This window comes from Rhea americana, unplaced genomic scaffold (assembly GCF_003343005.1).
Source record: "Rhea americana isolate MKP2758 unplaced genomic scaffold, rheAme1 scaffold_145, whole genome shotgun sequence".
In the NCBI taxonomy this organism is placed as follows: domain Eukaryota; kingdom Metazoa; phylum Chordata; class Aves; order Rheiformes; family Rheidae; genus Rhea; species Rhea americana.
Window position 1 is genome coordinate 415,812 of NW_028185539.1, and position 25,506 is coordinate 441,317.

General features: G+C 39.0%; 1 protein-coding gene across 1 annotated transcript in view; it reads right to left on the reverse strand.

Annotated features, from left to right (window-relative positions):
- Window positions 1–20,827: 20,827 nt before the first annotated feature.
- The window catches only part of CPXM2 (carboxypeptidase X, M14 family member 2), an 81,276-nt gene continuing 76,597 nt past the window's right edge, over window positions 20,828–25,506 (reverse strand). Inside the window, exon 13 of the mRNA XM_085299096.1 lies at window positions 20,828–22,566. Within this exon, the coding sequence (XP_085155222.1) occupies window positions 22,313–22,566 (254 nt within the window). The 3' untranslated portion in view covers window positions 20,828–22,312. The remainder of the gene's footprint in view (window positions 22,567–25,506) is intronic.

Consider the following 25,506-nt stretch of genomic DNA (forward strand, 5'->3'; position numbering starts at 1 on the left):
GGAAACTGCTTGCTTTCCACTACCGTTAGAACCACCTCCTCCCCAAATTAAATGCAGATCATTTATTATTATGAGCAAACAGTGCAAAAACAGAGACTTCACATGTATGTCAACTCATTGCTAACTCATCCTAGAAATCACTAAATATTACAGCCACCCCACCTCGTAGAGAAAGCGCAGCTAGGTCCTGATCCTACGATCACTATGCATTTGCTTTAAGAGGAGGCCCTGAGTCAGTGATGCAAAGCAGAGGCTCAAGTGTTTGCAGAATCAGGGACTGTATCTTTGTAACCTACTCAAGCCTGAAGAGAGGAGACAACGATAACATTGTAGCCTTAAATCTACTTTCTCGTTTGCTTTCTATGCTTTAATTCGTTAAGTGTATCTTGAAATCTTTGATGCATGAACTTTCTGTATGAAAAGCATCCTGCTCAAAAAGACAGCTGTCCCTGTTGGTGGGTACAAAAGTTTACACAGGGAAAAATGCTGCTGCAGTCTTTATCAAATGTCTCGCTGTGTATCATGTAAATATTTATTTAGGATTGTTGCTTTTTAAACAAATGCTGATCTAATGAACTAGAAAGGTTGTTATGGTTTATCTATATATATATCTATATTTATAACAGAGATGGTTAGCCCTGTAGTCTGTAAGTGCACTTCAGGAACGTGTGTGTTGAGAAGCAGATGTTTCAAGTGTATGACAGCATGCATGTGCAGTAATTCTATGTAGAAAAAATATTTTTTTTTTTGTTGAAGAAATACTATTGCACATGGATTCAATATACCCAAAGGCACAAGTACACATGGTTGATTAATATTCTACAAATGTATAGCTGGAAGTGGATCTCCATTTGGCATTATTAGTGAATACTGAGAAACTGTTTTCTAGTCACTGTAGTTATACAAATATATCTTTAAATCAACTATTTTTTTAAAAAAATACAAATAATTAAAAGAAAATCATGAGCTCCCTCCTTCCTGAGATTTAATCCAGCGAGTTTTCCCAAGGAAAAAGAAAAGCAGTGCTTCAGAGTGTGAATACCGGTGCGTGTTGGTGGGGTGTTAGTGTAAATGCCGCGTGGCCCAGTTGCAAACCTGGCTATATCCTTCCTGCCATCCCATCACAGACAGCCCCATTCAGTCATTTTACGTTTACGCTATCCTGAGTTCTCGAACGCAAGACCCTGCTGGATTTATGACCATGAAATCCTTATGCAAATATAAGGTAATTTCTGCTTCTCCTGCTTTGTTAAGATGCTCAATGACCTACAGAGAAAAAAAAAATCTCTTGAAATGAATGACCACTGTAAAAAGAAAAAGCCAGTAAAATATGCGGTGTCCTCAGGGTCACACAGCACTTGTGTGTCGAGGCTGGGGACAAGCTCTCCATACCCTGCCGTCCGGCCCAAACGCATGCCAGTAAAAGAGAGCTGCCTGCATCTAGCTAGTGTAGAATGAGTCTTTTATAGCAGACACTTCCCAGGGCTTCCTAGACGAGATGTTTGAAAAATCACTATCACAGATTGCCTTGGAAAATAGAAATAGGTAACTAAAAGGTGCCTTTACTTACCTTCATTTATACGCAAGGCATTTTTCTATGTCTTGGAATTTTTCACAATGGTTTTATTTTCTTGAAATCATTTTAGCATAAAAAGTCCTGTATACTTGGCAATCCCTAATCAGTCCCTTCTGAATTCTTATAGGAATGTAACATACTACTAGTCTTTCCAGATACAGAGAGATAAAAACCTTTTCCTCCAGATCAGGTTGTTAGATGATTATTTGTTAAAAAAAAAAAAAAAAAAAGAGAGAGAGAGAGAATTAGGGAGTTACTAATTAGGAATTAGTACAGTGTGGCTGCTTGAGTAAGTAAGGATCATCCATATGATTCAACATTTATAAGGTTTAGCCTATGTATTGTAACTTTTTTTTTTTTTTTGCAAATATTAAAATATAGTTTCCAATTTCTAAAAACACCTAATCAGTCTGAAAAAATGTAGTTCTGAAATAACATTAATAACAGTTGTTGTAGATAGGGCATGTTTTGATTATATTAGCATACTATTATAATTTATTGCATTTTACTTTTTTGTTAACAACAGGATGCAATTGCAGGGCTATCTATATGGGGGGGGGGAAGGTAATCCACAAAACCTCTCTAAATCCCATGGAGACAGAGATGCACAAACCAATTTCTAATGGAAAAAAATGCTCAAGAGTGCCATGGGTTAATACACACTATGGGACTGTAGGGTCCCACATAACCCAAATTGTACATGTAAGCTAGATTGTAATGGACTCCCAATATATGTTTTAGAGATACAGATTCATTCATGTAACGACAGATGCATAAAATTCTGCTACATTAGTACCTGCAACTTAAAGAAATACAATAAAACTGATAAATTTTAAACTGAGTACCGATTTTTGAATAAAAGGCCTGTGCTGCCTATTCTGTTTACAATGGCTTGTGCTTTGTGAATACATATCAAATGTTGTAATATATTTTTATTATATAGAGTTAATGGTTGATACAAAGTAACATATATAAAGAAATACTATATATGTATATTGTGATTTTGTTAAATTTATTGTTCCTGAAATGTGATTATGATTAAATGACTGTGTGAGCTATTTTTTGATATAAAAGCTTACATTTTAAAAAGTCTGTTTCACTTCCTTGTTGCAAAAGTCAAGCTCGTAATGTCGCTGCAGTGAGGTGAACCTAGCAGTTCTGCTTCATTTTTGGCAAATAGCCACAAAGTAAACTGCAATAGAATATTAACAGCACTTATATGCATCAGAAGCGAAATAACTGGAGGACCTTAATGCATAATTTGTATCTAGTCCTAATACATATAGTCCTATTTAAGGGGGAATAACTGGTGGTCCTCACTCAGCAGATGTCTTTTATTCTCTGTGTGAAGTCCAGACTGTTGGTCCCCAAATCTATTCTCCTGATGACCTGCAGGCTTTCATCACTACCTACTACTAACAACACCAGAACCTCAGCGCACATACATGGGTAAGCACTTACTGAAACCACACGAATTTATCCAGTCTCCCTGCTGGGAACTCTAGGCAGCAATTAGAGCTGAAGATTAAACACCACTCTGATGAAGCCTCCAAAGGGGGCTGTTGCTTCCCTTACAGATGTTAAAAAAAAAAAAAAAAAAAAAAAAGCCAAGAGTTCTCAGATATCTATTAATTTCTGTTTTAACCAACATGGTAACTTTATGCTATGTCACTAGCTCTCATCCCCCCCTCTATTTTAAACAGCTCAGCAGAAGAGTTTCTTGCACCTTTCCCTGTGTAAGTCCCTTCTCCACCCACTCGTCCTGGGCTCCAGGCTCCAGCAAATACCTGGAGAAACCTGCTGACAGTGCAAGCGGTCCCGGGAGGCTCTTTCTGAGACCGTGGGAGGGTTTATTTTGCTCTGGTCTCCATTACATGCTGCTTTGCATTCTTAAGAAGGACCTAAATATTGCCTTTTATATTACAAAGGCTGATGCAAAGGAATATTAATTCCTGGAAAGTTTTGCCTGAAGATTTAGCAGAGATGGAATAATTATCCCAGAAATGCACATCTCATTCCCAAGGGCCTGCCATCCAGATGGTTATAAAACTTCAGTCCTTTGCCAGTGTCCTGCTAGAACACAGTTAAAAGCTCAGTGCCAGTTTCTGGTACACGGGATTTTGAATAAAACCAACTGAAATGCCAGCAGCACTGTATACATATTTCTGATGTGGAACCACACTGCCACCAAAAACAGTCCCTATTTACTCTTTCGTATTTAGTGGTATGTGCAATACAGAAAAAATGGTCAAAGTTGTATGAGCCCCAGTGCAGAATAAGCAGATGTACCATTCGCCCCTTCAGACTAAGCTGTGCCCTGAGCAGGTCCAACCCCTGCCGCGCACCCCCTCCAGAGCAGGGCACTTACTAGGCAGATCCCAGACTGGAGGTCTCGCTCCTGCAAGGCAGCTCTGGATCAGCCACAGTCCATCAGAGATCCCTCTCTGAAGGATCAAGGTTGAGCATTCAGTGCTTCATGGGCCATTAGGCAACAACAGGCTGACCTAAACTAATATATGGCCAGCCTTATACATGGGCCATTTGCCAAGAGATGCATTCAGATGTGTGTGGAGACACTGTAGAAATATCAGTATATCAGTGCCGTTCACTCCACTCATTTACATCAGCATCTCTCCCAACATAGTCACAGCTTGCTTGACAGAAAGACTTCAATGAAAGGTAAAATTAGAGAAAGCAAATGAAAGAGAATTATCTGACAGCAAATAAATGGTTATTCATGTTTAGCTTTGTGTCAACAGAAAAGAAGCTTTCCAGAGGAAGAGAATAGTAAACTACTACCTTTCAACACAGGATAAGCACTTTTGGAGGGAAGTCTACCTCAGGAGATGCTTTTCCAATTAATCAAGAGCGAAGAACAAGCAGCAGTGGCTGCAGCCAGCCCTACACTGCAAATTTGGGGGCCAGTGGTGCCTGCAGGGGTGCACGGCCCCTCACCAACAGCAGCTGCCTCGCGGGGAGCCAACCTTACTCCTTCAGTGAGGAACTGCGCTTTTGCACCACCCTCCATGAGCTCAGATCACTGGGAGCACAGCATTTTCCAGGCAATTACTCATATTAATCTTTAAGCCCTGTATTTAAATATACATATGCTGAATTATTAACTTTCCTAATTAGGTTCTGTTATCTTGGATGGTAATTTCAAGTGAGTGCAGAGGCTTCAGCAGGCTTCAGGAGGAAACACTGCATATCTGTCTAAGCTTAAATAATCCAAACAATTACAATGTCTGGACACAGCTAGCACCGTTTGGTTTCGGTAGAGAGTACTGTCTTTTTAAATCGAAAATATTTCTCCCCAGATTTTTGAGGCCCTTCCTGAAAGCACTTTAGTGAATGCATTTCCAAAATGACAAGAGATATGCTGATAGGTTTCCTAATGATTTCATCATTACATCCGACTTAATCATTTAAAAATTAATGCTATACTCCCTCTGTACAGGTATCATGTTTAATTCATATTTCATTAACTGAAGTTACACAGCGTTTTCCTATATCTGCCTATACTTGATGACACTACTGCTTTCATTACTTCTGTAAGCTTCTTAAACTGTAAAATAAATGATGATACCCTTTTCTATGCAGTAGTAATTCCTGATGCTATGTATTAAACATCCTGACTTCCATGTCATACGGAAAGAAATAATGCTGGCTTGACATATTTTGCATGAATTCTGTTCCTGAAGTAGTTTGCCTCAACCTAATACTTCCAGAATTTTAAATTTACCTTTTGTCCAAATTGACCATCACAAGATTTCACTGACATCTTTGGATAAACCTCTCATTCTGCTATTGCTTGAGAAAAGAACACCTGGGGCAGGATCCAGCCAAAAATGATTGTATTAGTATCTTATGGTTCCTGCTTCTTTTTACTTTAAAGTCTCCGCTCCCCACAGGCAAATTGTCAAATTCACATTGTTTCATTTAAAAACAGGTTTCATTGGAATTTGTACAACTTGATATTACTCATAGTAAACGTGTTGTGAACAGCCATTCCAACATAGTGATAGCTTACCAGCTCCTTCAGATGTGATTAGTTATAAGCTTTCAGATAAACTACACTTAAGTTACTGCATTTTTGAAAGTAAATCTGCATTTCCTCCCTTCAGGCTCTTCGCTGCCCTCAGTGATCGCCCGTTCTCTGGCCTCTCTCTGGGGACGATCATGTTACGGCCATGTCACAGGCTCTCTCTAGAGCAAAATCACTGTGTCTAAGGAAGGACTCGGCATTTAGGATGCCCATGGAAATCTTGTTCCAGGATAAATCTCCCCCAACTTCTCGGTTTCCATCTTTCTCTGCATTATCACATATGGAATTAAGTTCTTGAGCCCCGACTCTGAAGTTTTCCTTCCTCACATCCCTTTGGATTATGGCAAATCTATTAAAGGCACTTTCATTTTCTTGTTCAGCACAAGAGTTATCATTAATCATAAACATATCGTAGATACCTTTAGGAAATCCAGTACCTTGATAATCAAGGAAGTTAGTTTCCTCCTACCTTCAGGAAATCCAATACTTCTTAACCACTTATTGCAACTCTGCTGAGCATGCACTTGCATGAAAGCCTTCACCTCTCTTTCGAAGAGTTGTTAAGACATAAGCTGCTTTCCACAGCGAGCTTGACTTGCCTGGTTCACTGCTGGGGACATATTCAGGCAGCCAGGTGATACGCCTGAGTGCCTAGGCATCCTTCCCCAGTCCGTGGAGACAAGCATTGCCAGAGGGCAGCTCAGCAACCCCAGGGCGGACACAGTGAGGCACCTGCTTTAGCTGATGTGACTCAATCTTCAATTTCTCATCTTCCACTACATTTGCTGAAAACTTTTCCTCTAAAATTTGTGTACCATCACAAAAACCATACTATACAAACCCAGCACACAGTTTACTTTTGCTTCTGCTATTACTAAATGTTACTAGTACTGAACAGCTGAAATTCCTATAGGTCCATAACAACATATTTAAAATAAAGCATGACAGCAAATGACAGCTGAAAGTCCTTAAGGACCCTCACTGAAGGAACATTGCAGAGACTTCCCCCTGAGTCCAGTGGGCCTTTGAGTAGAGTCTCAAATCTGAAAGAGCAGGTCAATTGAATTCACTGTTTGCAATCAAGATAGCATAAACATCAGATTTACAATCATGGCCAGTCTGCCATGTGTACAGTAACAAAATCACTTCCAGCTGCAATGCTTTGGAGTGGAGCAGAAAGTAACTGTTAAAGAAAAGGCTATGGAGAATGAGACATTTAGGGCTGCCTGCCCTCAGGTTGGATCAGTTATGATGAATCCAGCTCCAGCCCATGATAATCTCACCTATTTTTTTAAAAAAATCCCAGTGATGGTTGCTCCATGAACCCTCTATCCTCTCCAGATATTTCAATGTTTTATTGGTTCAGGAGCTAGAATATAGGCTGTGATACCTGACCTATTGCTACAAAGCTTGATGCAAACCATCTAGCCCTTAAAAAGAGATATCTTATGCATGTGCAGTTACCAGATGAAACATTTTAGTACCTGAGGTGAGAACTTGAAGAGCTTTATCAGTTCCATTTACACGGAACTAAAAACATTAACGAAAATTTCAGAAAAAGAAAGCGCCACAGTCATTTTTCTCCTGCAAAACCCCTTTGAAGTGGATAAACACTTGTACAATAAGACACTCCATGTAGTGGGATGGCATATTGGCACAGCTTTGTTGCACTAATCCCAGGCTGCTGACAAATCACCAGTATTAGTGCCACACAAAATGCTTGGAGAGACCTTAGGAGATTCTGAAAATAAAAATACAAACTACATTTTCAAAATTTGGTTACCAAAATGTAGTTAAAATCTGGTATTTCCCCCACTCAACCACCTAAGCTGTAAGCTTAGGATGACACTTTATATATAAAATATATGTAACGTACAATACATCTGTTACCCTGTTACGCTCCCTTAGATGTGTGGTAGCAGAGTACTTTACCTGTTTTGCTGACACTAAGGGAGCTAGGAAGGGCACCCGACTCCTGCAGCTAAGGGTCAAGCGAAAACCCCTCAACTGCAGATCCTAGGGAAGTCTGGCTCTAAAGCTGCCTTTGCATGTCAGGTGCCAGCCTCACAGCATTTGCAGCTACTGCAAATTTCAAGGTATTCCTGAGACCAAAATAGTAATTAAGAAAAGCAGGTGCTTAAAATGCTGACGACTACCGCACCCATCATCACAAGGTGTTTTGCTAGAAAAAGATCTTGCTTCACACCATGGATTCAGAGATACCAGACTCCACAAGAGGCAACAGTCAACCTTATAAAAAGAACCAGTACCAGTTTAAATCAGAAGCTAGCAACAAAACCAGCAGTATTCTGAGGCTGACAGCTTGAGCTGCGTCTTTTCTAGCATAGATGAAAAAGGGCAAGAGACAGGCCTGCACTTCAACTGTACTGATAGTTTGTTCAGGTGCATACCTTCTCACTATTGGAAATTATTGTTTTACCTCTATAATAGAAAAAAACCCATAAAAATAGGCCATTTAAAGTTTTTAATCCACACGAAGTGTAGATACATTCATTTTTTACAAGACTGCTCTTTCTTTCTATTTTTCTGACACAAAGATTGCTTTCAGTACTTCTATTTGTCATCTGTCCTCATTTAATCCATTTCGAAAATAGCTGCACAGCACGAAACGTTGCTGTTGATCTCATTAAGTGTCTTCTAATAATTGTGGGTTTTAACAAAGCTAAAGACAGCAACTTGCCGAAATTAAGCTTGTAGTGAAAAGGAATGAGAGAAAAAGAATATGAGTAGGAGTATGGTAATTACATGCTTGCGACTGCGACAGTAGGCAAAAGAAAACAGAACAGCAGATGGTGTCTAAATCTAAAGGAAAATGTAAATGACGCTGAGCTCAGACAGTTCTCTAAATAATGATATACACATATACATATATACACATATACGAGCAGGTAGCTGCTCCGTGTCGGGAGGTTTGGCTTGACAAGGCTAGGTGCATGTCCTGTCCGGGAGGATCGGGTAGCCCCGTTTGCCTGCTCCCCCTCATTACCAGCCGCTACGGGGTGCAGGGCCTCCAGCCCAATTTTCTGCCCATCTCTCTCACGTGCTACGTTATTGCCATCGATAAAGTTACATTAGATGCAGTGTTTGTCATCAGTAGTCACATAAAACGTTACCTTCTTCTGTGACCTTGTTGGACTTAATATGTCTATTTGTGGCGTAGCCTGAGTAAGCATGCTATGCTCACTGGCCTCTGGTTCAGAGGGGAAAATAAACAGGACTAAAATCCAACAAAACTGTCAGCACCATTTCAGAGCATGCTCTCAGGAAAGCTGGTCAGCCTCATTAAAAAAAAAAAAAAAAAAAAGGCATCATTTGAACGAGTACTTTCTGCAGCACAAAAACACATATCCCCTGGTCTGCACCTGCAATAAACACCCAAGAGCAAGAGAGCCTGGACAGGAAATCGAGCCAGCAAAATGCCTTATGAAAGTGTATTTTTTTTTAAAGAAGGCTGGAAAGCAGGGCACGTGTTCAGTCCAAATGTTTCCTCAGTGGAGGCTTATATGTCAGGTCTTATAATCTGCTGGCTGAAGCACCAACCAGCTGCTTAAAAGTCTGTTTCTAGTTATGAATTACTGCGTGTGTATAAACACAGTTAATAAGTTTCTTGGGCCTTGTATTGTTCGCATTGTTACAATCCTAGAATCAGCAAAGTACGACCATTGTGCAGAGCCAGGCAGGCTTCGTCTGAAGATATTTTTAATCGTACTTTGTTTATCCTGTGCAAAGCAAAAGAAAGAAAAGGAAGAGGATATATATCTATGCATCTTTCCTACTTATACACTTACTTATATTACAGATAAATATATATGCATGTTACAAATGTATTCCTCCAGAAGGCAATAAAAAGGCAAAAATGTTATCTGTTAAAATCCATTAAATTATTTCTATTAAAAACATTAAAATATAAAGAGTGTAATTATTTTTACTTCTCCTTACGTGAAAAGAACCAAAGAATATTGCTACCTACCAGCAAATACTAAACATAATGAAGTGAGATTATCGCTTCAGAACTTCCACTTAGTGCAGATTGCTTGCTTCTCCATTTTTTGGCTAAGATGCCCAGACTTCTTCCATGGACTGAGGCATATTCTTGTCCACAGTAAAAGGGAGTGGATTGGATTGGGTAGATCAGCTTTTAAACTGAACAGATTAGACACAGGACATATTGCTGGTGGCCAGAATAGCTTTCTGATTTTACTTTTTCTTCTTATGCATCCCAAATGCCACAGATATTTCAAAATCTCCATCAACTTTAGAGACGTTCCCCAATGGGAGCTGGGTGCTCAGTGTGTCCTGCACAACTTCCCAAGCCCGCATGCCTTCCCTCGTTGGGACTTGTCCTCTCCTGCCAGCAGCTCCTGGTGCTTCCATACTGTCCTTCGCTTATCCCCCCACCTCCTTCTCTTTTTTCTGACTTCTAGCAACTCTTCCTTCTTCCAGATTTTCCTCTTATTTCTTTTCTTCCTGACTAGAAGAGCAAGCCACTCAAAGTGTCCGATTTAAACTTCTCTGGGCATTTATTTATGAGCCTCACTTGCCAATGAATCTGAGAGAGGTAGCACTACTTCTGTACAGCAATGCTCATGCATACCATCAGCCACCACTGGAGTAGGAAAGGGCGAGACACAGGTGCTCACCAGGTGGCTTGGCTCCATGAGCTCCTTCCCCTGCCTGTTTGCTATTTTCACCCAAATCAATTTAGTTTTCCATGACAGATATTTTTGAGGGGAACTAGATGTGTCATCCAAAATCTGCCACACTGTGGCAATATCAGGTTAGATGAAAGGCCTCCTTCCTGAACCAGCAATGTCCTTTCAGACTTTGCATTTTTTTTGTTCAAGACTTTAATTATATAGTCCTAGGTTGCCTTGTAGTGGTTTTTTCTTCCCCTATTCCTCTTCAGTTTTAAATGGCCTGTGCCATGACCACAGAGAAGCTGATGAGATATTGCTTGTTAGTCTGCGTATTTTGTTTCTCTTAATAGATGCAGGTGCATGCATGGCCAAAAGGAGCCTTTCCCCAGGAGCCTGCAGTTCTTAATCATCCTATTAAAGTGACTGTGTATTTGCCATAATTTTCACATTAGAATAATCTGCTTTAACTGCATACTGAGAGCTGTTCACATTGTTGTAAACAGCTGATTGAATTTAGCTCTGTTTTCTGTTTGCAAATTGTCCCCCATTTGCTCACAGTTTTACAGAGCTGTTGAGTCACTGAAGTTGTTCAAGAGATTTTGGGCTCAGCAGATATGAGCACTGCTGCTCACGGTGAGCTTGCTAGCCTGAGCACACAGTTTCTGACATGCCACGGGGACACCTTCCATTTGCATGTGTCTAGCATCTAACCTGGTGGCAACTCTGGCCTTCAGTAGGGGCATCTGGGTTTTACCATGCTACAGTAACTAACAGGGCTTGGTAAACAACAGTCCTGGGAACGAGTCTGTCCATGGTCACAAGCGCAGGTGTCAGAAAAGCAGGGGGGATAGATTACTCCTAAGGCAGCAGCATAAAAGAAAATAGCTCCAGTGTGGCCTTGACTTTCCAGACATATCAGGCAGCAGCAGCCTCTATGGGTAGAGCAGTGAAGCATTAAGCCAGCAAAATGGCTATATGTGCTCCGTTCTGTTTATGTAGAGCCTGTACATTTTCTTCTTTCCATACTGGGAATACGTTCCTTGGTCTTCTGTTCTGAATAGCCGATGTACGTAAAAGAAGGAAGCTTCTTAGCGTCACTTGGATGTGGTCTTACTGCTTGCTTTAAATATCCTGCTCGCTGGCACACAGTGAGTAGAGGGGTGTGCACTGCTCCTGCCTCAGAGGAAAGGGATAAAGATGACAACCTCCTGTATCTTCTAATACTTCTTAAGAACTAGTGCTAAGATATTAGCTACCACACTGAACATGAAGACCTCTCCTGTTCTCCTGTTTGTTTTTTTAAATTGTTTAACAACTATATTATACTGGGGCTTCAGGAACCCTGCTTTTGCCCAGAAGAAAGAAATGTGCTGATGTAGGCAATATTTCAAAAACTCTATAACTTTATGAATACTTTTCCTATTTAGGAATGGTTCTGGTGCACTTCTAACCAAGAAACAAGATACTGTTTTAAAATTACTCTTATAGCTTTCCCTCCAAAAAGCATTTCTTTATAACATGCAGATCCATGCATTGTGAAAGCTAATTCAGCTTATGGTCTGAAGCAGTCCAAAAGTTGTGCCTTTGCCCTTGACCAGTATATGAGTGACCTGAAAAAATACCAAACACTGATGCAAATCCTGCTGCCCGCACTCCCTTCCATTCCATTTTGTGCTCACAAGGGAAAATGGAAGAGAGACTAGCACTGGCAATGCCATGCAGTTCATTCATACGTGAAGTACTGTTTGCCCGAGCACAGGAGGAATGAAATGCAAGGAAACTATTTCCTCGCTCCCCAATTTCTTCTCACTCACTTTCCCTCCCTCTAGTATTTTTGCATGGGCATACTGCCAGCACTTGCCTTTCACTTTCTCCTACCCTGTATGCTCTTTCTCTCACAGTCATCTACACCACCACAAACCCGTAACCAGCTTTTGCGAGATGCTGGATGTGCAGATTTTCTGTATCAGTCCCAGCCTATCTTTACTGGGATGCCCACCTCTACAGGGACCAGAGCTGTTCTCCACATCTTCCTCTTGCCAGCAGCATGACACTACAAAACCTTCTTTCTCCAAAATGTAATGACTTGCAGCAGTGACTTGGACTGTGGGTCTATCACTGCAAGGCTAATCTTTATTGCTTAAATTATTGTGCATCCAACTTACAGAGGGAGGAACAAGGGAAACAACAGATATCATGACTAAAGTGGTGTCCTAAAATCCAGAAAATGTGCTTATAAACTCAATATTAGTGATAAACACACAATTGCTACAAGAAAAGCAATCTTAACAAATGAAAGACAAAATATTCTCATAATCTTATCTACTTAATGTTTTCTATTTTTTAGCGTGGCTCATAAAAGTCATGAGTTTATTTTAAAATAATGAAATTTAGGGAAAGATATATTTGAGGACATTGGTACTTGGCCATGGCTTCTTGTAAGCATCTGACTTTGAGCTTTTTTCTACAACTCACAAGGCAAAAAATTTATTTCTTTTAAAAAACAAAAGCAGAGATTCTCCTAGGAAGCTCTGCAGTATAACTGGAAGCATTGGCAACATTTTACCAGAGCTCAGATGACACATTACTCATTAGCAGTTTGTTTACAGCAGCACCCACAATGTGCTGGAGCTTTTACAAACATTCAAGTGGGGAACAGGTCACATATTTAGATGCAGAAAATCATCATACTTTCTCAATAGGAACCATATAAAAATGAACTCTTGTTGAGCCATGACTAGCGTTCTTGAATTATTAATAAGAACGTCCATCAAATGCAGCATCTGGGCAATTTTGTCTTGATATCAACAGGTTTGGTGTGGATTCAACAAATGGCTAGCTGTTCTTGTTTCCTTCCTGAAGTCTTACTCTTTATAACCTGATTCAAACAACAGAGCCAAGAAAAAAAAATATTTCAGAACAGCATTTTCAGATGCTGAAGTCACAGGAGACTTTGGAGTTATTTTCAACAGTTTTAGAAGGACTTTAGAACGGGACAAAGAGGGATATTAAAACCACAATTTTACATCTTGAGTTCTTAGGCTGGAGATTCATCTCAGTGAAACAAACTCAATGAGACAGAACCAGGAAGGCTGATAAATACTACAGACTCCTACACTCCGCTCTGAGTGTGACTATAATAAGGCTACATTTGTATAGTTTGTTTTTTCTAATGTCAAACAATTGGCAGCTATGCAGTGCTAATGTCCCTTGAGGGCTGCCTATTCTCGTAATCGGTTCTGTCTACTGAAAGTAAACATTATGAAGTGTATACAACATGCCCACACAAACACACACAAATGCAGACACACCAGGATTTTTGTGGGTCATAAACACTCAGTATTACTTTGTCTTTTTTCCCCTTTTAACATCCATATTTACTCCTTCCTTTCCTCCTAGAACTTTTTTCCCCTTCCATCAATGCAATGGAGCTTTCATTTTTTTTGTAATTGAGAATAGACTATTTCAAAAACCTCAGCAGTTTATATTACTTCTGCAGTAACTTTCCAGAAACTCAACGCCTCTCTCCAGATGCGCTGCTATGGGACATTGATAATTCAGAGCTGTGCCTGTGCCTACTATGGGCCAAATGCTCTGCACAGCAGTAGGTAAACAGAGCTCTCACTTGGCTTATTTCATGCTTGCTCCACTTAGCGTCTGTTTTCCCCAGGAATGTCCAGAGATCTTAAGCCTCTTTTCACACCTGTATGTTTGTCTAAATCAAAACCTCACTGAAGGAATGCTGCTTTGATTAACTCTAACTCTAGCCCAACTCTCTCCAGTTCACTTGGTGTAAAACATGCACCCTCTGCCCCCTCCTACCATTTCCCAAAATTCAGAAACATTTTCTGTTATTTAAAGTTACCATTAGCAACATCTGGAGGAAAAAAAATGCCAACATCTGCTTCTGAACTCTCTGGTTTGGACTGAAAATCTTGAAATGCCACTGCAAAGACTGTTCTTTCTTCGTGATCTCATTCTGTTTCAAAAGCAAACACTATCTGAAAAACTAACTCAGGAGCAGGCAAGTTTGGGGAAGATTTTCCTAGACAAACCAGGCACCTCTTTTCCACACTTCAGTTTTTCTCTGCTTCAAGTTACCTCTGTTCCTATTTCTCAATCACTAGACCTAAAAAGGTAACAAGTTCCCCACAGATTACAAGGACAAGTTTCAGTGAAGCTCTGCTGATTTACACTGCATGCAGATCAGGGCCTTAGTATTTCTTCTCAACTAGCATTAATGGTGCATTTTTAAAAAAGGGGAGAGCTTGCTCTTCATTATTGTCCTCAGGAATAGCATTAGTAAGTCACCAAGCAAGTGGCCAGGTGAAACTCCATGCATTCTCAAGTGCTTATTACGTTTGCTTTTCAGTCTGTTAAGAGCAAATCATCAAGCAGCCAAGGAATTAATAATACATCTGAAGAATGTGATAATCCAAAAAGCACTCTCTGGAGACTTGTACAGCTTTATGAATGATAGATTGTTCCTGAAGCCAAGGCAGAAATTCATCAATTAACTCGTAAGAACACTTTTATTAGCTAGAAACTGGTTTTATACTGCTGGATTTCCACCCTATCATGAATGTTCTGCACATTTCTTAATGCTGAAGGTAGCATGGTTATTAACAATATAGTACCACTAGTACTTGAATTTAAAGTGACCAAAACCCATTAAACTGATCACTGACAACCTTCTTAAGACAGAAGTAGCAAGTAGTAAGCATAAAATACACAGTGAAACATTACTGCAGCATTTCAGTCAGAGCAGGTAGCAAATACCTCCCACAGTCCTATCACTCCAGTAACACATTTTAGCATTTTAAAATTACAATAACAGCAATAAACAATAGAGTTTTTCATCCAGCTTCCACTCACTTCTAGCTCCAGATTATACTGTAAATCTACCAGCTTTGCTTCTGAGAGCCTGACCCAACCACAAAGTCCACAGGCATTGGTCAGCAACTTTGGTCAGAGTTGTGTCATGTCTTTAGGAGACAGCCAAATAATGATTCAATTCACCTGTGAATTAGAGAGCTTACAAAGCTATAACAAATAGGAATACAATTTTAAAGCCTTTTACATTATAAGAACACCTGAAGCCATATAATGAGAACCAGGTCCTTGCAGTAAGAAACAGATCTTGAATTTAAATCCCTTTGGTCTATGCAAGTGAGATTATGCTGTCATTGATCCTTATTAACCTAGCTATTGAATTTCTGTCACATCTAAAACACGGAAACTAATTCCATTTTTCATATTTCTACTTGCTGACAATAAGGCTGGTGGAATTTTGTTAGACCTTTAAATGATGGTTTGCCCTGAAAGCTCATTTCTGTAGCTCTCTGGATAGTATTGAGTGAACAAGAATGATTGTGATGTTGACATAACCGTTGTATTGAATTCTAAAAAACAGCTGCTACAAATTAAGTGACATTTAATGGTTAGAATTAATTAAAATATCAGGTGGTTGATATTAGTGAATATAATGATAGGAGGGAATCATTACTAACTGCTTCCTTTAAAAAAACAACATTTGTATTTCAGAAAATACAATACAGATTTGAAAGGAAAAGAATCTAAAAAAAAAGAGAAATTTTTATTTTAATAATCATGAATTGGTATTACTATTTATAAATATTATTTCAAGTATGCAGAAGACATTTTTGTTTTGCTTTCAGAAAGTGAAATTTTGAAATCCTGACTTAGCTAAAGTTATTTGATTTTTCACACTTATTCTCATAGAACAGCCCCTTATGTATATATATTTTTAAACTCATGTGTTAGCACAAGCCTGGTTGGGCTCCCACCATCTGGGACTTATCAAGCTGCCATGTCTGAAGCTACATTCTGGCTCCCTATGTTCGTATGTATCTTTAGATCTAGATAGGTCCTACTCCATATCCCTTTTGCTGGCCTTGAAATTCATTTTGTGCACATTGATTCTTTACCTTGTGAGAGGATATGATTCAGATGCTTTCAGCCCTGGTTTACACTGAACATCACAACTTCTCAGGACAGAGCAAAGTGCAGAGTGATTTACTATTAACCCACTGATTCATTGGGCTTTTGGCATGGGATTCATTGGTATTGCAAGATAATAATCTTTAAATATACCCGTATCTTCTTTATAAAGTCTCACAGAAATTATAGAACTTGAATACAAAGTATCTTTTTTGGAGCTATCATTTAACATTTAAAAAAAAACATCTGTAGTTTGTCAGTCTTTCAGATTTTTCTATCTATTTCCTGACCAGGAAAATGAATCTCTCTAACTTGTCCACACTTTCTCATAGAATAGTACTAAGCTAAAAGACTGGGCGTTTGCAGAGCGGTGCAATGTTCCTTTGTAATGTTTTGCTAGAGAACAGTAACAGTTTCAGAAGCACTGATATACCTCAAGAGCCTAGGTGCCTTATCCAAGCGTGACTCCAGTGCTTTAGCTGTGCTCAGATGACCCAGATCTCATCTTCATCTCTGAGCAACTGAGAGGCAGAAGTGCTTGAAGCATCTCTGAAGGTCAGTTTGGTAAAGAGAGTGGAGCAAAGCTGCCTGCGCAGAAAACTGTGAGATGCTGTTTAAACCAGGCCATACAAATCACAGGCACAGGGGAGGGGAAGGCGGATGTAACCTCTCGGAGCTGGCCACTGTGTTAGATTATTAAAGGTACTCTCATATAACTGAAAAGACAATTAAATATGCAAAAATGCAGCTAAGAAGTACCTTTAAGCTCACTGCCTAAATATTTTTAACAGGCTTTTCAAAATGCCATTCTTGCCATTTTCTATTGACATAAATGGGATTTAGAAACCTTCCTACTTTTGCATGTACTTAAAAGTACAAAAACCCACAACTTTTTAGGATCGTTAAAGGTTAGCAGCTCCTGAATCATTTCTGAACATCAGAGATGCCCGTCTTCACCTGATACATTGACAGATTTTATCCCCAAATATTTAAGAGTGTCTAAAGAAAAAATGCTGAGATTAAATTTTAATATTCATCATCACTCACACTCAGTAATATGCAGCTGCGTTGCTTTTATGTTGGTTCAGAAGGAATAAAGATATATTTGCCTGTAGAAAATGAGTGGCAAATGTATTCATTTCAGACAGTAACGAACTGAAATATTATCCCACAAACAGCCTAGTAAATACAGCCTCTCTAGAATTGATGGAAGGCGTAAAAAGTTCCTTTTGCTGCCTAATGAGCAAGAAACATATAATGAGCATGAGAGCACTGTTTTTAAAATTACATGCGAAGCTGTAATCCAAATCTCCATCAAATAAAGTGGGTAATTTAGCGGGGAAAGAAGACAGGAGAGCTACCACATTTAACTTAGAGTTCACAAACAAACCCACAGGACTGTGGACTTGGTGGGTCTGTAAGTCACCGAAGACTCAAACTGGCAATACATGAGGGTAAATGAAGGCTGCATCAGCAGAAGATGGCAGAGAAAGGTTAGTTAATGCATTACTGCTCCAGGCACAAGATTGCAGTCACAGTGATGGCTTCACTGAACTCAAATTTCACTGCTCAAAAAAATATAAAACAGTATCAAAGTGAGATTAAAAAAAAAAAAAAAAAAAAAGTGATCTCAAGTTAAATGACCTTAAAAAAGAAATTTAGGTCTAGTAAGTATATTATACTAATGGTAGAGATGTGATTTAAGCTTAGAAAATTAAGGAAATACTAGAATAGAGACCTAAAAATCTTTAAGTTAACAACCTGAAGCCTAAAACCACTTATAATCTTATGGTAAGGACTGCAGCAGTATGCTGAAGCAGGAGCTACCACACTTCCTTAGCTCAGGCTTGTGTCTATAATCTCACTGACTTCATTCTGAGACTCATTGCGAAGATAAATGGTAAACAGGCACTCTTGATTCCACATATAGGCATTATCAGCTAGTACAAATCTATAGCAAACATATTAGATGCCAATCTAATAACCTAGCTAAAGGTTAACTAATGAAAATCTGGTGTGAAACTACTTGTCTCAGTGCATCTTCACTCAGGTGTTTCTCAAAAAGGTCAAGCCCCTGCTCTTGAATGATGAAAGAGGTAAGTAAATTTGGGTACATAACTATCACTGACTGCTAAAATACACAGACTTTAGAAGGATATCCCTGATATTCACTGAAAATAATGAGCTAAAGTAAAAGAGAAAAAAAATGTAATATACATAGACAAGAGGAAGAGAAAGTAGTTTGTGAAAGAGTCTGAAAAGATGCAACAGGCTTAAAATATCCAACCGAATACTGCATTTCTTTATCAACATAATTGCTAACTTCGTTTACATTTGTTTTTTATCAGTATGTTTTACTTGCACAGAGTTCAATGTCCTAATGGAATGGACACTCAAATACAGGTAACAAGTCTCCTGTAGAAAGGAGATTAAATTTGGGTTAGACATTATGAAGATTCAGTGCACTTGCATCAATGTTTGTAAGTAGATATTGTTTCATTGGCTTTAGCATTCCCATGCTGATTTGCACATACCAAGATCTATCTTCAAGAAGCGAGTGTACTTGTAAATATGTGTAGTTATTACCATGGATGAGAAAAATTAAGATACATAATGATAAAGATTATGGTAATTAAATAGATGAAAAATGAATAACTGGATAGCAGGACATGGATACTCAACAAGAAGCCAGTTCACACTGTATTTTATGATTGTCAGGGCTTTGCAAGGAAACAGATGATTGATGGCTGGTATTATCAAGGAAGGGGAAATATGTCCAGGTTTAGTCTTTTATTTACCTAACCTGTACTGTGTAGGTGAGATTGTGTAGCTGAATCTCTTATTGCTTGCAAAAGATTGTATTTTTTTCTTTTGTATCATGAAAGATCAAAGCTAATGGAAGTGCTCGTATATGTAGCTGTTAAAATGGATCTGTGATTATAAAAGGAGTGTATACATCCTCAAGTTTTATTTCCTATCTTTTTTGCATGGTTGCCCTCTTTTCCTACAACACTAAAAGGAAAAGAGATAAAAAGCACAAAATTTAGAAAAATTACCTATTCTAAAGACATCGAAAAGGTAGATGAACAGAAAATATTGGTATCTGGTTTTATTGGCTTCTGGTCTGGTTCTCTCCAGCCATGATTAAATAGCACTGCCAGGTATTTCAAAGAAAAGGAATATTTTAACTCCTAAGTGCATGATTATAGCAGTAAACAGGAAACTTCTCAATTCAGTATTATTATATTCAGAGCACACATAAGTACAAGAATAAGTGCAGAAGCATGTGAATATGTTAGCCCAAGATGTGCTTAGTGCAAGGGTATCTTGGGCTAAGATATTTACAGACTTGAAGTTAATAGCAGAAGTCCATTGAACCTGACTGTTTTCCAGTCTAAAAGTCCTGAACAATCAAAAAATAGTAATAATCTGCACAGACAAATATACACTGGCAGGCTTGATGCCTATTAGCTTTAAGCAATGCCTGCACTAAAATGGAATAAGGTCACCTACATTAGTCACATTTCTGCCATGTTCATAAGCACTAATCATGACCAAGGCCACTACCTTAGGCTACTTACGTTACTGAGGTTTTCAGCAATCAGAGTACATTTAATTTTAGCTACTAGACTTCACAGAATTTCCCACCAAATCCACTTCATACTATCGAATCACACACATCTTCCTGTCCAGATAACCTCATACCTGAGAAAAGAGCATAGGTATCTTTAGGACTGTAAAGCAAATCTGAAGACAGCCTGAAATATTATTTCCAGAAAGTAAGAATTGACCTGTCTGGACTACAGTTGTCCAACTAGTGGTTTCTAGCTTCAAACTGATTAGCAGAGTGATTTTAATTTGGCTGTTTGCTACCTTGTTTGCCTGCGCATGCAGACTACCAGCAGTAAGATGACGGGGGAACATTCACAGGACTCCAGAGAGAAACCACCTAAGAAACTCCACCAGTTCATAGCATGCAAAATCTGTACAATTTATCCTGACGACAAGGAAAGCTGCACATGCCAATGAATAAGCCAAAGTAATTGAAATGTTGACAAAATAGCAGGAATATTTGTTTTCTGTCATCACCCCATATTCCAAAATTATTTCTCATCACTGCCTGGGCAAATAATGACATCACTATTACCTTCTCAAATGCTAAAACACCTACTTGATAGCTCTGCTGCTACATTTTCAGTACAAAAATAGGTGGCATACAGAATGTTGTAAGGGTGGTGAACAGAATAAAATAAAATGTAATTCAAAATGCTAATGTAATGGTTGGATTATTTGTTTACTTCTACAATTTAAATGATGCAAGGAGCTGGAGTTCCATAATTTCAGTTATACAAAATTATGCATGAACCCTGCTACTCTCTTTGTGCCCTTACTGTCAAATACATTGCTGTTATTTAATGGTATCTGCAGAAAAAATACAGGCTGGAATTGTCTAAAAATAATTAAGAAAAGGACTACTTAGCATGCAAGGGTTCACGCTATATTACTCACTCTGCAAACTTTTGCCTTTTATGCGTTTACAAGATTCTTTGTCAATAAGAAAAAGAGAAATTAAATACAGATGGCACATTGTATTTTCACAGTAAGTTTTCTACTTGCAATTTATTTTTCCTCAGTTTTGAATGATACTTTGGTGAATATCTTTTCCAAGAATCATATCAAGTTAGGCAAGAACTGTAATAGCAATGAAAATGTTTTAAACAGAACTGTATTTGGAAATGTATACTGCAGTCATGCTACCATGCACACTAGAGGTGTTTGTTTATCCATAGAATTTTGATTGGATAAAAATGTACAGCTGGACCTTCATTTGGTATAACTTACAGTCATAACATTGAAACCAACAGAACAAAGTTGATTTTCACCAGCTGATGATTTGACCAGTGTTTGCTTAGCTCACTCTCTCCTAAAGTTGATCTGCATCTTTCCTGAACCTCAGCCCTGTCCTGCTGTACAAGTTTGTTACTTATAAGGTAAGAAAGCTCAAATCCAGCTCTCAGAGTAGTGAGGCCTGAAAAGCAGCAGCTGTAGTGGCAATATCACAAGATAGGGGAGCAGATCACAGAGAGGACCACAAAATCCTTTAAATGTCAGGGAAGACAGTGGTACAAGGTGTGCTGGAGCACAGAAGATACTTGGTAGGTAGGCCAGAATCAAGAAAAAGATGTTGTCAGTGGATTTGTGAACTATGCACACTCCAGTGACCAAGCCTCTCATCTCATACAGATTATATGACTGGCTTTATCCACAAGAAAAGCTTCATTTCAAGTCCTTCTCCTGGGTTACAGAGGAGATGCCATTCCACAGTACTGCAGTAGCCCTTGTCCAATGCCATTTCAGTTATATTTAGTTCACAGAATAAAAATATAGCCTTAAAAATCCAGAGAAGAAAACACTCTGGGTACTAAGTTCTGGAATCATCAGATATCCTTAAATACAAACAATCCAAAAGGCTGAGATGCAGTATTTGCTTCAGCTTTTTTTTTCCCTGAAGACCACAGTGCTTGTCAAAAAATGGATTTTCAGGGAAAGCGGGATAGAAAATTCAACAAAAATTTCAAAGATATTCAAAAGAAGTTATCCCTTCCCAGCTTTCCTCTTATATGAGAATAAAGAGTGAAGAGTGTCAAAACTTTTTTGAATTGCAAAATATCTATTTCTTACTTTTAAAATAGTAATTTTCAGCTTCTCATTCTTCCCAATAATACTTCTTCCTAATAATTTTGAGTTTTTTTTGTTTGTTTTTGTTTTAGAAAACTGATATAGAAATAACCCAAAAGCAAAGTATCTCATTTCGTGTTAACTCAAAACATCTTTTTTTCATTCCTCCTGCCTCTCCCCCTAACCTGAGGCTTATTCTGGTTCAATTTGAATGGAATCTTGTTTCTGATTTTTCACCGAACTGAAAAATCCACTATTCATCCAGCTCTACTAACAGAAAGACTTTGTACAGAAAAATATGTACTAAAAGATTGGCTATGAAACTCTTACTACTACTATAGTCAGGCTGATAGAAGCAGAGCTTGTGAAAGCCTTGTGATACTGGGCAGGAGTCTATCTTTGATGGCGCCATTGCCTAGCCCTCTGCCTGAGCCGTCGCGCTGACAGACTAATTGGCTGCTTCCCAAATTTCCTCATGATTTCCTTGATTCTTGCAAGATTGGTTTTGGAGATTGTAAAGTCGCACTGAGTAGCTCCCATGTCATAGCCAACTTCACAGGTCTTACTGGCTGCAGTATAGCCCTCTGCTTTCACGCCAACCACATAGTCCCCAGGGTTGAGAAGACGCCAGTAATCCCCATCACTTCCTGTTAGGAAAATCAGAAGAGACCATTTTCAGAACAGTGCTTTTGGCTTTTGGTGCCTTCAGTCTAAACCGTTATCTAACATAGTCGTGACCTTAGCAGTTATGTACTTACATGCCACTTGGCTAGCTGAACATATGATTTCTAAAAGCTGGGGTGCCATGCCAGACTCCACATCCTGCATCCCTCACATCCCTCCTTCACAGCAACCCAGAGATCACCTCATAGACAACCAGACTCATGGCATGTTCTTGGTTCAAAGGTAATAAATAACGTGGACCAGCACCATGGGACCTGGCTATTTGCAAATACAACTAGCTCTGTCAAAATACAAATGAAGCTTCCATTTGCTAAGCAATGGAAAGAAAAATGCCATCTTGAAAAGCTATTATTATTTTTATTTCCTGTCTCAACATTCTGTAATTTTAAATAATAACCCTACTTCCCCCACATAATTGCCTAGATAGGTAAAATACATATGGGGCAATATAAAGTACTGGAGCAAAATCAAGCAAAAAATAAAACCAGTATGTGTGTGCAAACATGGGGAGAAAAAGGAAAAAAGGTTTAAAAGAATGGCCTATAATGATAGTGAAGGACACTGTCCACAGGACACTATTACCAGGGTAGAGTCTAGGAAGGTGTTGAAGTGTGAGTACAAAAAGGCCTACCCTCTGGTAAGATCACAGCACTGAAAACAACCCTGCTTCCTCTTAGCAGGAAGGTGGCAACTACGTAACTCTATATCAAATATACCCTTCCTTTTCCTGTTAACCCAGTAGAAAACATACTGAGAATATGTATTTCAAAAACTTACATTCAAAATGGCAAAAAATGGACAATGGACTTCAATCTGTCCTAAGATTTCTGTAGGCTGAAGTCAGCAAAATCCCGAGGAAAGGGACCACTCTGTAACAGCAGGTAATTCCTGAGGGGTATAAAAGATCTGCCCCAAAGCTAATTTGTCATTGCCAGTCAAGAGAAACCAAGGGACAGTGGGGACAAGTGATCCTTGCCAGACCATCTGGACACACAGGATCTGATGTTTTTGAGTATGCCAGTGAGTAAATGCATAACATCAATGCACAGATCTTCATAAGTAAATATCCTCTTCCTTTTCAATAATATCTTACACTGTGCTTTAATACACTGATTTTCCTGCAAACCATAATTCCTCAGAGTACTTAGCCACTTACCTGCCTGTAAATGCATGAACAGTGCTACTGTAACCAACTAAACTACTCATGTGCATAAAGTAAAGTATATTTTAACTTCTCATTGAATCAGGACATTTTTCTTCTGTAGATGATGACAGGTTATCCAGGTTACTCACATACATTTATGATGTTTTAGACTTCTTCTGTAGTACCATTTTTAACTAGCAAGTATGTTTATCTGTGGATGGAGAAAGGTGAGGGAAAACTAGTATCTAAAATTTATTTTATACTCTATCCTGGGAAAACCCTCCATGTAATGAAAGTGCACTTTCAGATATGCAATTCTATATATAAATGAAAACGTAATATCTATGGTTGGAAGAGGTATTTTTTAACAGTAATGGGAACAGACAACCCTACTATTACTAGCTTTGGGTCACTTGCAATGCACTGTGTTGCTAAAACTAGTTTGGATAAAAATATTATACTTGAAAAAGACCAGATTAGCACTGATGAAACAGGACTATCTAGCCTCTACTTAAAGAAATAGGATTTTAATTTAGGACTTGGTGAAACAGGTAGCATGTTTTAAAATAGCAAGTATTAGCAAAAGATTAATATCAATTACAGTCTGATATTGCAGTTTCTGACTGCAAGTACAAAATTACAGAATAGCTGAGGTTGGAGGGGACCTCTTGAGATCTTCTAGTCTAACTTCCTGCTCAAGAGAGTATCACCTAGAGCAGGTTGCCCAAGACTGAGCAAATCATCTGCAAGAAGCACATCTGACCAAGTTAATTCTTGCACACTAAACTGCTTGGATTTTCCTTTCATGTAATTTGATGTTACTTGAGGTGATGGTAATGGTCCAGATTTTCTGTTTCTCATTCTCAAGTAGGAAAGAGTCCTACCAGGCTTAAAAGGGGCTTTCTGAGGAGCTCTGTAGATCTTTGCCCTCACTATTGGATCTATCAGGGACCTTAGCCAAAAGTCAGAACTTAAAGTTGCCCAGGTTCCTTGAACTTAGCCCTGGGAGCTCATTCTTAGTTCTAAATGCTTATAAGTTCATGCTCTGGCTGTGCCTGTATTTTATATGTTGCCACCTCAGAGAAGGACTTAGAGCCAAAGTAGCTTTCATTCCATAATCCCTGTCAAGTGCTTGGCAGCGAGGTGGGAGGCCACCTGGTTGGTATTCTGCAGGACCAGGAAGCCTTGGCTACAGCTAGTGTGTTAGCACGATGGCTGGGGCTGATGGTCTCAGCTCGCTGCTGTGCCAGGACTGCCAACCTGGCGCAATGTCATGCTTCTCTGCTGAAGCAGCACCTCATTACCAAGGGAAAAAAAGAAGGGAAGTTTGGTTCAAAGTATTTTTCCAAGACCAGGGTCTCCTCAGATACTGCAGGGCTGGCAAAGGTTGTGCATCACGCAGTGCATGACTACGAACACAGCTGTGGCTCAGAGGCTTACTCTAGCCCCTGGGGTTCAAAACTGACCCACATTTTTCTAACATATATTTAACAAGCAGCTCATCACAACTCTGCACATCACCATAAAAAATCTACACATTCAGGCACTATCAGGAAATTAGAACAGACCTAGATATTAAACTGTTAGCAGGATGCACTTTATCTACCTCCTTTCAATTTACACATAACTAGACATTAGTCCCTCTGTCAGCTGTCATTACCCAGAATTTAATACCAGACTAAAAGGGTTTTTTCTGAAAATCTTGTTAAATGGAGTAGGTAAAAAAAATCAGAGCAGATGGCAGGAGAAACAAAATTAA